The 13,786-nt window shown below is 38.1% G+C and overlaps 1 protein-coding gene across 1 annotated transcript; it reads right to left on the bottom strand.

Moving 5' to 3' along the window:
- Positions 1–6,899: 6,899 nt before the first annotated feature.
- On the bottom strand, positions 6,900–10,176 carry LOC117317274 (glycoprotein 3-alpha-L-fucosyltransferase A-like). Its single transcript, XM_033872021.1, has 2 exons — positions 8,956–10,176; positions 6,900–8,041 (listed from the first exon to the last, which is right to left on the bottom strand). Exons 1-2 carry the CDS (start codon positions 8,961–8,963, stop codon positions 6,973–6,975), a joined length of 1,077 nt encoding a protein of 358 aa, XP_033727912.1. The 5' UTR covers positions 8,964–10,176; the 3' UTR covers positions 6,900–6,972.
- Between the last annotated feature and the right edge of the window lie 3,610 nt (positions 10,177–13,786).

Below are 13,786 nucleotides of genomic sequence, written 5' to 3'. Positions count from 1 at the left end.
AACAACGAGTAATGTGAGAGGGGACACCGACAGAAAACAACGAGTAATGTGAGAGAGGACACCGACAGAAAACAACGAGTAATGTTAGAGAGGACACAGACAGAAAACAACGAGTAATGTGAGAGAGGACACCGACAGAAAACAACGAGTAATGTTAGTGGGGACACCGACAGATAACAACGAGTAATGTTAGAGAACACACAGACAGATAACAACGAGTAATGTGACAGAGGACACCGGCAGAAAATAACGAGTAATGTGAGAGGGGACACCGACAGAAAACAACGAGTAAAGTTGGAGAGGACACAGACAGATAACAACAAGTAATGTGAGAGAGGACACCGACAGAAAACCACGAGTAATGTGAGAGAGGACACCGACAGAAAACAACGAGTAATGTGATAGAGGACACCGACAATAAACAACGAGTAAAGTGAGAGAGGACACCGACAGAAAACAAAAAGTAATGTGAGAGAGGACACCGACAGAAAACAACGAGTAATGTGAGAGAGGACACCGACAGAAAACAACGAGTAATGTGAGAAGGGACACCGACAGAAAACAACGAGTAATGTGAGAGAGGACACCGACAGAAAACAAAGAGTAATGTGGGAGAGGACACCGACAGAAAACAACGAGTAATGTGAGAGAGGACACCGACAGAAAACAACGAGAACAGTTGGAGGGGACACCGACAGAAAATGACGAGTAATGTGAGAGAGGACACCGACAGAAAACAAAGAGTAATGTGGGAGAGGACACCGACAGAAAACGAGTAATGTAAGGAGAACACCGACAGAAAACAACGAGTAATGTGAGAGAGGACACCGACAGAAAACTAAGAGTAATGTGAGAGAGGACACCGACAGAAAACAACGAGTAATGTGAGAGCGGACACAGACAGATAACAACGAGTAATGTGAGAGAGGACACCGACAGAAAACAACGAGTAATGTTAGAGAGGACACAGACAGATAACAACGAGTAATGTTAGAGAGGACACCGACAGAAAACAACGAGTAATGTGAGAGAGGACACAGACAGATAACAACGAGTAATGTTAGAGAGGACACAGACAGATAACAACGAGTAATGTGAGAGAGGACACCGACAGAAAACAACGAGTAATGTGAGAGAGGACACAGACAGATAACAACGAGTAATCTTAGAGGTGACACCGACAGAAAACCACGAGTAATGTGGGAGAGGACACCGACAGAAAACAACGAGTTATGTGAGAGAGGACACAGACAGATAACAACCAGTAATGTTAGAGGGGACACCGACAGAAAACAACGAGTAATGTGAGAGTGGACACCGACAGAAAACAACGAGTAATGTGAGAGAGGACACCGACAAAAAACAACGAGTAATGTGAGAGGGGACACCGACAGAAAACAACGAGTAATGTGAGAGAGGACACCGACAGAAAACAACGAATAATGTTAGAGAGGACACAGACAGATAACAACGAGTAATGTTAGAGGGGACACCGACAGAAAACAACGAGTAATGTGAGAGGGGACACCGACAGAAAACAACGAGTAATGTGAGAGAGGACACCGACAGAAAACAACGAGTAATGTTAGAGAGGACACAGACAGAAAACAACGAGTAATGTGAGAGAGGACACCGACAGAAAACAACGAGTAATGTTAGTGGGGACACCGACAGATAACAACGAGTAATGTTAGAGAACACACAGACAGATAACAACGAGTAATGTGACAGAGGACACCGGCAGAAAATAACGAGTAATGTGAGAGGGGACACCGACAGAAAACAACGAGTAAAGTTGGAGAGGACACAGACAGATAACAACAAGTAATGTGAGAGAGGACACCGACAGAAAACCACGAGTAATGTGAGAGAGGACACCGACAGAAAACAACGAGTAATGTGATAGAGGACACCGACAGAAAACAACGAGTAAAGTGAGAGAGGACACCGACAGAAAACAAAAAGTAATGTGAGAGAGGACACCGACAGAAAACAACGAGTAATGTGAGAGAGGACACAGACAGATAACAACGAGTAATCTTAGAGGTGACACCGACAGAAAACCACGAGTAATGTGGGAGAGGACACCGACAGAAAACAACGAGTTATGTGAGAGAGGACACAGACAGATAACAACCAGTAATGTTAGAGGGGACACCGACAGAAAACAACGAGTAATGTGAGAGTGGACACCGACAGAAAACAACGAGTAATGTGAGAGAGGACACCGACAAAAAACAACGAGTAATGTGAGAGGGGACACCGACAGAAAACAACGAGTAATGTGAGAGAGGACACCGACAGAAAACAACGAGTAATGTTAGAGAGGACACAGACAGATAACAACGAGTAATGTTAGAGGGGACACCGACAGAAAACAACGAGTAATGTGAGAGGGGACACCGACAGAAAACAACGAGTAATGTGAGAGAGGACACCGACAGAAAACAACGAGTAATGTTAGAGAGGACACAGACAGAAAACAACGAGTAATGTGAGAGAGGACACCGACAGAAAACAACGAGTAATGTTAGTGGGGACACCGACAGATAACAACGAGTAATGTTAGAGAACACACAGACAGATAACAACGAGTAATGTGACAGAGGACACCGGCAGAAAATAACGAGTAATGTGAGAGGGGACACCGACAGAAAACAACGAGTAAAGTTGGAGAGGACACAGACAGATAACAACAAGTAATGTGAGAGAGGACACCGACAGAAAACCACGAGTAATGTGAGAGAGGACACCGACAGAAAACAACGAGTAATGTGATAGAGGACACCGACAGAAAACAACGAGTAAAGTGAGAGAGGACACCGACAGAAAACAAAAAGTAATGTGAGAGAGGACACCGACAGAAAACAACGAGTAATGTGAGAGAGGACACCGACAGAAAACAACGAGTAATGTGAGAAGGGACACCGACAGAAAACAACGAGTAATGTGAGAGAGGACACCGACAGAAAACAAAGAGTAATGTGGGAGAGGACACCGACAGAAAACAACGAGTAATGTGAGAGAGGACACCGACAGAAAACAACGAGAACAGTTGGAGGGGACACCGACAGAAAATGACGAGTAATGTGAGAGAGGACACCGACAGAAAACAAAGAGTAATGTGGGAGAGGACACCGACAGAAAACGAGTAATGTAAGGAGAACACCGACAGAAAACAACGAGTAATGTGAGAGAGGACACCGACAGAAAACTAAGAGTAATGTGAGAGAGGACACCGACAGAAAACAACGAGTAATGTGAGAGCGGACACAGACAGATAACAACGAGTAATGTGAGAGAGGACACCGACAGAAAACAACGAGTAATGTTAGAGAGGACACAGACAGATAACAACGAGTAATGTTAGAGAGGACACCGACAGAAAACAACGAGTAATGTGAGAGAGGACACAGACAGATAACAACGAGTAATGTTAGAGAGGACACAGACAGATAACAACGAGTAATGTGAGAGAGGACACCGACAGAAAACAACGAGTAATGTGAGAGAGGACACCGACAGAAAACAACGAGTAATGTTAGAGAGGACACAGACAGATAACAACGAGTAATGTTAGAGAGGACACCGACAGAAAACAACGAGTAATGTTAGAGAGGACACAGACAGAAAACAACGAGTAATGTGAGAGGGGACACCGACAGAAAACAACGAGTAATGTGAGAGAGGACACCGACAGAAAACGAGTAAAGTGAGAGAGGACACCGACAGAAAACAACGAGTAATGTTAGAGAGGACACCGACAGAAAACAACGAGTAAAGTTGGAGGGGACATCAACATAAGACAACGAGTAATATGAGAGGGGATACCGACAGAAAACAACGAGTAATGTTAGAGGGGACATCAACATAAGACAACGAGTAATATGAGAGGGGACACCGACAGAAAACAACGAGTAATGTGACAGAGGACACCGGCAGAAAATAAAGAGAAAAGTTGGAGGGGACACCGACAGAAAATGACGAGTAATGTTAGAGAGGACACCGACAGAAAACAACGAGTAATGTGAGAGAGGACACCGACAGATAACAACGAGTAATGTGAGAGAGGACACAGACAGATAACAAAGAGTAATGTGAGAGAGGACACCGACAGGGAAAAAAACGAGTAATGTGAGAGAGGACACCGGGCAGAAAAAACGAGTAATGTGAGAGAGGACAACCGACAGAAACAAGAGTAATGTGAGAGAGGACACCGACAGAAAACACAAAGTTTAAGTGGAGAGAGGACACCGACAGATAAACAGAGTATGTGAGGAGAGGACACCGACAGAAACAACCGAGTAATGTGAGAGAGGACACAGGACAGAAAACACGCGAACAGTATGTGAGAGAGGACACCGGACAGAAAAGCAACGAGTATGTGAGAGAGGACACAGACAGATAAACAACGAGTCATGTGGAGAGAGGACACCTACAGAAAACAGAGTGAATGTAAGAGAGGACAACCGACCGAAAACAACGCTTAATGTGAGAGAGAGCACCGACAGAAAACTAACGAGTAATGTGAGAGAGGGAACCCGACCAGAAAACAAACGAGTAATGTGAGAGAGGACACCGACAGAAAAAAAGAGTATGTGAGAGAGGCACACCGACAGAAAACAACGAGTAATGTTAGAGAGGACACAGACAGATAACAACGAGTAATGTTAGAGAGGACACCGACAGAAAACAACGAGTAATGTGAGAGAGGACACAGACAGATAACAACGAGTAATGTTAGAGAGGACACAGACAGATAACAACGAGTAATGTGAGAGAGGACACCGACAGAAAACAACGAGTAATGTGAGAGAGGACACCGACAGAAAACAACGAGTAATGTTAGAGAGGACACAGACAGATAACAACGAGTAATGTTAGAGAGGACACCGACAGAAAACAACGAGTAATGTTAGAGAGGACACAGACAGAAAACAACGAGTAATGTGAGAGGGACACCGACAGAAAACAACGAGTAATGTGAGAGAGGACACCGACAGAAAACGAGTAAAGTGAGAGAGGACACCGACAGAAAACAACGAGTAATGTTAGAGAGGACACCGACAGAAAACAACGAGTAAAGTTGGAGGGGACATCAACATAAGACAACGAGTAATATGAGAGGGGATACCGACAGAAAACAACGAGTAATGTTAGAGGGGACATCAACATAAGACAACGAGTAATATGAGAGGGGACACCGACAGAAAACAACGAGTAATGTGACAGAGGACACCGGCAGAAAATAAAGAGAAAAGTTGGAGGGGACACCGACAGAAAATGACGAGTAATGTTAGAGAGGACACCGACAGAAAACAACGAGTAATGTGAGAGAGGACACCGACAGATAACAACGAGTAATGTGAGAGAGGACACAGACAGATAACAAAGAGTAATGTGAGAGAGGACACCGACAGAAAACAACGAGTAATGTGAGAGAGGACACCGACAGAAAACAACGAGTAATGTGAGAGAGGACACCGACAGATAACAAAGAGTAATGTGAGAGAGGACACCGACAGAAAACAACGTTTAAGTGAGAGAGGACACCGACAGATAACGAGTAATGTGAGAGAGGACACCGACAGAAAACAACGAGTAATGTGAGAGAGGACACAGACAGATAACAACCAGTAATGTGAGAGAGGACACCGACAGAAAACAACGAGTAATGTGAGAGAGGACACAGACAGATAACAACGAGTAATGTGAGAGAGGACACCGACAGAAAACAACGAGTAATGTGAGAGAGGACACCGACAGAAAACAACGAGTAAAGTGAGAGAGGACACCGACAGAAAACAACGAGTAATGTGAGAGAGGATACCGACAGAAAACAACGAGTAAAGTGAGAGAGGACACCGACAGAAAACAACGAGTAATGTGAGAGAGGACACCGACAGAAAACAACGTTTAAGTGAGAGAGGACACCGACAGATAACGAGTAATGTGAGAGAGGACACCGACAGAAAACAACCAGTAATGTGAGAGAGGACACAGACAGATAACAACCAGTAATGTGAGAGAGGACACCGACAGAAAACAACGAGTAATGTGAGAGAGGACACAGACAGATAACAACGAGTAATGTGAGAGAGGACACCGACAGAAAACAACGAGTAAAGTGAGAGAGGACACCGACAGAAAACAACGAGTAATGTGAGAGAGGACACCGACAGAAAACAACGAGTAAAGTGAGAGAGGACACCGACAGAAAACAACGAGTAATGTGAGAGAGGACACCGACAGAAAACAACGAGTAAAGTGAGAGAGGACACCGACAGAAAACAACGAGTAAGGTGAGAGGGGACACCGACAGAAAACAAAGAGTAATGTGAGAGAGGACACCGACAGAAAACAAAGAGTAAAGTGAGAGAGGACACCGACAGAAAACAACGAGTAATATTAGAGAGGACACCGACAGAAAACAACGAGTAATGTGAGAGTGAACATCGACAGAAAACAACGAGTAAAATTGTGATCGAAGAAGTGAGAGAAGGTTTATATCTGTATTCTTTTCTGTATGTACATTTAGTGCAATTAGGGCGTACGGAACTTAAGATGCGATTAAATCTCGGTTCTTATCTTTTCTCTTCTTTCTAAACCACTCTCTACCCCTGTTATGTTCACTTTTGTCTTTAAATAAGAGTTGGCAAGCGCTCAGATTGTCTAGATTGGGACAGCCGGTTGTTTGCTGTCAGTATAATTTGACCTTCCCGGAAGTAATCGGCAGTATGCTTCAGTAACACAACAACAAGGAAACATACCTCCAAGCTCACCGCACGCAATGCACACATTTGGTCGTACGTTAAACAACACAAAACAAACATGTAGGTCCTAAATGAAGAAGACAGAGAGCATGCATCATTCGCTTGGAACAAATATAAAACTTCATGTTCATTTCCGAAAGTTTAACACGTTTATTGAAATAATAGCATTATATGTACACATTTTGAAGCTTAACATTACTTAACTGTTCCTGCAAATATTACCGTATGGTTCTCTTTTCCACCAGGCAGAAATATTATCATATAGCTTTCTATATTTATCCTCGTTATGTAAACGTTCACACAACTGACAAAACTCCTGTGGTGTGTAAATGTCCGACGTGTAATCATTCTCCCATTCAAAATATGTATCAAAGATCAATTTATTTTCTGTTATGGTCTGAAGTTTGTTCACTAGTGAATGCACTGAAGGAAAGTCCGCCGTGTCAATGAAGGACTTTGGGGGTAAATACATTGCATATTGGTGTTTCTCTAACCCCATAGTCACAGGTATGACATAGGAATTGTGACGGTACACTTTAAAACTTTTCTCCGTTATATAATCAAGACAAAGAGAATTTTCAAATGACAAGTAAAATTTATAATCATTCTTCAATATAACCATACATGTTTTGTCTTTAGTTCTTGCACATTTTTCTTTTCCACATTTCCCATATACAGTTACATCCATTAAGGAACGAAGCGTATCTACATAATGTTCCCTCTTACTATTTGTGTGGCAATTTGAGGCAAACCAAGCAATACTTTTTATCTTCGACTTAAACAATCCGGTTTTATTTCTAGGCTGTAGATTATCTGTTTTTGGCATAAATATGCCGTTCACAGCAATGATGTCAGAATCTCGACGATACGTCATGGTCCAGTTGAAAACTCGCCTCCATGTTTTAAGAGAGCCAACATAATTAACAGGGGATTCTTTCCCATGAAGGATCCATATTTGACCCGGATACTTTGTGGGTGGCGATGTTACATACGACCCTAACGTTGGCCCATGAAAGAGAACAACATGACTAGTTTCATACGATGAAATTCCATATGTAAGGTAGCATTTATGTTTACAGAATTTAAACCGTGATCCATTAACTCCCTTGGGCTTGTTGAAATAGTGTACACGTATCGGTTCTGACGTGGTTTTTGCTGGATGGTCTTGATGTTTTATAATCATGTTAGGTAATGATTGGGAAGAAAACCATGTATAAAGTATCACCGTTATAACCGCAATGCTAACATAGTGGGCCCTGGACAGGACGCTGAAATATAATTTTGAAATAATTTTAATAAAAACTTTTTTTTTAAATGTAGTAGACTATCTACGTCAAAACTAGTCATTCAACGCCGAAAAAACTATGAAAAATAAGACGTTCACAAAAAGGACTACACTGAACCGAAATTAAAACTTAATTTTTACTGCAAAAATTAAAAAAGCGTCTCTTGCGAAATAATTACCGAGAAACTTGATGAAGTGAAGTTATAAGATTTTTCATGTTTAAATTTCGCACGCTTTAATATTAAAATGTATAACCGTCAACGTCTTATCACAAGCACAACAAGATTAGTCCTCGTGTGTTAATAGATAAGAGTGTTTAGTGGTTATGGGCAATACGCAAATTTCTTCTCGTCGGTTAACTCTATTGGCTGTGCATGCTCCCACATCGTGTGGAATTATTATGAGGATGAACCTGAACGTCACGCTTGTAATTAACCGTTAACTGCTTTACATGTCAAGATAAGAGTTGTGTAAACTTTAAACAAAACGCCACTGATTCTAAAACATTACTTCAATGACAACTCAATGTGTTTCTTTATAATTATTTTGTGTTTTAGTTGTATGAACGTCTTTTTACAGTGATGTTTGACCCTAAATGTCTCCAACTGTCTATGGGCCGTAAAACAATACAAAACAAATCAACGATGACTCTTCGTTCTCGAGGTCAATGGATTTTTCATTTCGTTACGATAAAAACAAGACGGATAAATAAGAATGGTAAACTTATTTTTAACATTAAACATATTGGCTTGATATTAGCTGTTAACAGGACGTTAAAAAACACAAGTTTAACCGAAAGATTAATGCTAAAATAATCCCAAACACAACCGTTATGTTGAAAAAAAAAAGCAAAAACGTATGTTTCGGACTTATACAATGAAACACAGTTATACTCACCGTGTCATTATCAAAATACTGTTGTTTCAGGTTTGTAGAAGGTTTAAATACATTGTCCTCGGACACATGGAACACGAGAGATAAAGCCAGCGTATATAGGGTTAAATTAAATCTTATCAGTTACGTTAACACTGCGACTCGTGTACCGCCATATTCTTATTTCCTATCGTACTACGTAACATTGCTCTTGGGGAAACCCGGTGATCAGTTTACAATCGAACAACGAATGGTAGCCGTCATCGTTATTATTTCTTCACGATGCTTTCAATCCGTATCCTGCCACATGTTGTAGAATAGGACTATTTCGGCCCAACAAACTCCTCCCCCTTCGTTTAGAACTCTGATGTTGGGTATAACAGCCTCAAAGAATAATGCCAGTTCTATGTCACCGCTAGGAGGTAACTAAAACGTGTGTGGGCCCTACTAGTGAAGCCACCCTGTTGTGTTGATTGGGCGTACAAAATAGCAAAGCATTCAAGCAAATTTAATATATGACGTATGTATTTTTGGAATTGACCAAGTCAGAGTAGAATTTATTGCAGAGATGTTATCGTCCATGTCACGTTTGTGGACTTGATTCATACAACGTGATGATAATTCCAAAAGAGCTCATTAGATATTTCAGTTGAGACGAAAACATGCCATAATTTTGCGCATTGGTCCGATTGCTACTACATACCGTTACGTTTTGTGGAAATATAAGTATCGGATCCTAAATGAGTTTTCCTTTCATATGAAACGGGTCTAAGAATTGTTTTTTTTTTTCATTTTGTGAGCCTTTGCGAGCATAAATTAAAAACTGTTGAAATGAATACAAATTTAATATCACATTTAAAATTTTCTTTTAATGTTTCAAGTCAAAATGAAGATGGCTAAATATAAGGGAGGCACTATTTTATTTTCCTGAATTCATTGTTGTCACTTTCATATCATGACGTCACAATCGATTTCTGACTGGTACACCTTCAGGGTATATTGACACACGAAACAAAAAAAACTTTTAGACGAGTTTCATCAATTCTCATCTGAAATGAAAACAACTTTAAGATACGTGTTATCACTTATACACATAATATACAATATAAAGTGACACACTTTTATACCCAACATATACAATATAAAGTTACACACTTTTATACCCAACATATATAATATAAAGTGACACACTTTTATACCCAACATATATAATATAAAGTGACACACTTTTATACCCAACATATATAATATAAAGTGACACACTTTTATACCCAACATATATAATATAAAGTGACACACTTTTATACGCAACATATACAATATAAAGTTACACACTTTTATACCCAACATATATAATATAAAGTGACACACTTTTATACGCAACATATACAATATAAAGTTACACACTTTTATACCCAACATATATAATATAAAGTGACACACTTTAATACGCAACATATACAATATAAAGTTACACACTTGTATACCCAACATATATAATATAAAGTTACACACTTTTATACCCAACATATATAATATAAAGTTACACACTTTTATACCCAACATATACAATATAAAGTTACACACTTTTATACGCAACATATACAATATAAAGTTACACCCAACATCTATAATATAAAGTTACACACTTTTATACCCAACATCTATAATATAAAGTTACACACTTTTATACCCAACATATATAATATAAAGTTACACAATTTTATACCCAACATATACAATATAAAGTTACACACTTTTATACGCAACATATACAATATAAAGTTACACCCAACATATATAATATAAAGTGACACACTTTTATACCCAACATATACAATATAAAGTGACACACTTTTATACCCAACATATACAATATAAAGTTACACACTTTTATACCCAACATATACAATATAAAGTTACACACTTTTATACGCAACATATACAATATAAAGTGACACACTTTTATACCCAACATATACAATATAAAGTTACACCCAACATATATAATATAAAGTTACACACTTTTATACCCAACATATACAATATAAAGTGACACACTTTTATACCCAACATATACAATATAAAGTTACACACTTTTATACGCAACATATACAATATAAAGTTACACCCAACATATATAATATAAAGTTACACACTTTTATACCCAACATATACAATATAAAGTTACACCCAACATATATAATATAAAGTTACACACTTTTATACCCAACATATATAATATAAAGTGACACACTTTTATACCCAACATATACAATATAAAGTTACACACTTTTATACGCAACATATACAATATAAAGTTACACACTTTTATACCCAACATATACAATATAAAGTTACACCCAACATATATAATATAAAGTTACACACTTCATCACTTATACCCAAAATATATACATAAAAAAAAGTATATCGTTTTTTTTTAGCTTATGCCAAATTTCGCGATTTCTGTACAAAATGACACGTTTTATTTTAGCGTATTTCTTTTTTAGCGTTTTCACAACCTGTAATTCAAATTTTAGCGTACATATGTTTCATATACAACAAAAACGAAGAAGTACAGTTCAAGTACAGTTTGCTTGCTTCAGCAAACTCAGGTCTGTCTCTGACCGGACTTTCTTTGTCCTTCCGTGTAACGGTTACAAATCGTAGCATGGCCATGTTTCACTTGGCAATGCCAATCTCGTTAGGATTTCAAATAGATCTATACAAAAGACAAAAAATATGGTCAATTGCGAGTACATTTTTATTGAATAAAACAGTTCAGTCGAGTCACGGTCAATTAAGCACACCTGTATACGGCATGTGTAAACAGGTGATCGGTTCATGATCACCCCTACAACTCTTACTGTAAAATTTGACCAATTTTAGCGATATCTTATAATTCGCGACCGAGTCTGGTCGCGAAAATAGCGAAAATTAGACACTCGCTAAAAAAACCGATATACTATATAAAGTTACGTTTTTCACTCTTAAAAGATATTTCAAATTCAAGGAGTATAAAAGTCAGAGTGTCTCCAGCTGAAAATCAAATCTTTGCAGAAAATGACCGGACACTAGACCTTAAACTGGAGAAAATTTGTATCGATATGAAATCGATTTGAAAACTCATTGAATGTGAAGGAAAGTAAAGTTGTAAAAATTCTTAAAAAGGTCATTTAGTGTATTCACACCTGCATTGTACCAGTTTGGATATCTAGGAGTATTTAATATGGATTGGCACTTGTATCTAGCTTGCCTAAATAGTAAGGAATTATCATGTAATTCTTAATACTTAATAAGACCTTTGAGAACATCAGTCATCTTTCCAAAACATGTTTTGACAATTTGACTCGGTACATTTAGTATATTCATTTCCACATGTTATCAACATTTATAAGCAGTTGTAACATTGATTTCCATTTTCCTGATGAGTACAGTATTCTCCTTATCCAGTCTAGTTTTAAAGAATCTATAAAGGCTTGCACATCAATCATTTTCAGTCTACTATCATTATAATTCTGAATAACTACATATTTCTTAATTATGTGAGATTTAATATCCCAAAGAAAATCAAACAAAAGTGTATTTGTCCGATGAGTTTGGTAAGGTGATGAAAAGGTAATTGAGCTAAAAAATAAGTAATGATTTAAATACATGTATATCAATTCTACCAATTGGAGTTAATTAATTATGTGAGATTTAATATCCCAAAGAAAATCAAATAAAAGTGACTGTCCGATGGGTTTGGTAAGGTGATGAATATCATTCTACCAATTGGAGTTAATCTACGTCTTTTCTACATATCTAGAAGTAGGCGATCTAACTTTAGTTTTACTATTTATTTGTCATTCATTATATTCATTATATTCATTATATGAATCTCACTTCAATTGACAGAGAAATCAATTCTCAAATAAGTGAATTTATCTTTTTTGTAAAATTATGAAGTTCATTAACATGGTTAAATGATCTCTCTGGCATCTAATCTGTGACGTCTGCATATTGTAAATTCAATGTACAAAAGTATCTACATATTGTAAATTCAATGTACAAATGTATCTACATATTGTAAATTCAATGTACAAATGTATCTACATATTGTAAATTCAATGTACAAATGTATCTACATTTTCAATCTGTATCCATATGATTTAATTATTGTTCCTTATTCTAGCTATTAAAACTTCGACACAGATGATAAAGATATATACGGGGAGACCGGCCCCTGACGACAACCACGTTGAATAATAACAGGTGTAGAGAGATTTCCACCCTGATTAACTAAAGAAGATACATTAGTGTGTAATGTCTTGACCAATTTTCTGATACTCACTCCAAACTTGAAATAACACCTTATCAATAAACTTCCACGAAACAGAATCGAAAGCTTTTTCCAAGTCTATCATGAGTATCATTCCTGGAATATTAAAATCTTCTGCATAGCACATTACATCATATAGAGTACGGAGTTTTCACCAATATATCATCCTGAGAGAAATCCTGTCTGGTCTTCATTGTATAACTTACCTAACAGTAATTCTATGAGAAATGCCCAGAAGTAATTTTGTATACAATATTTACAAGAGTAATTGGTCTCCATTCAATCTCTCTTTGATAAGTAAGTAATTAAACCTTGTCTTTGAGTTACACAAAGTTGGTCTACCGAGAAAATATTACTTATGGATGCCAATAAAAGTCGAGATCAATTTTGACTCCCCCGATGTCCTCAGTAAGGATGACTGTGTTTCGCTCACATGGAAAGCCAAAGAACAGTTTTGTAAAGTGTGTTCTTACATTGTGTAATACTAAAAACAGAAGTTTGATATTTTGTTTTTAACAAAGTTGAAAGGTA

Source organism: Pecten maximus, chromosome 19 (assembly GCF_902652985.1).
Source record: "Pecten maximus chromosome 19, xPecMax1.1, whole genome shotgun sequence".
Taxonomy (NCBI): Eukaryota; Metazoa; Mollusca; class Bivalvia; order Pectinida; family Pectinidae; genus Pecten; species Pecten maximus.
The sequence above is the reverse complement of the archived record's forward strand: the minus strand, read 5'-3'. Positions and strand labels throughout refer to the sequence as shown.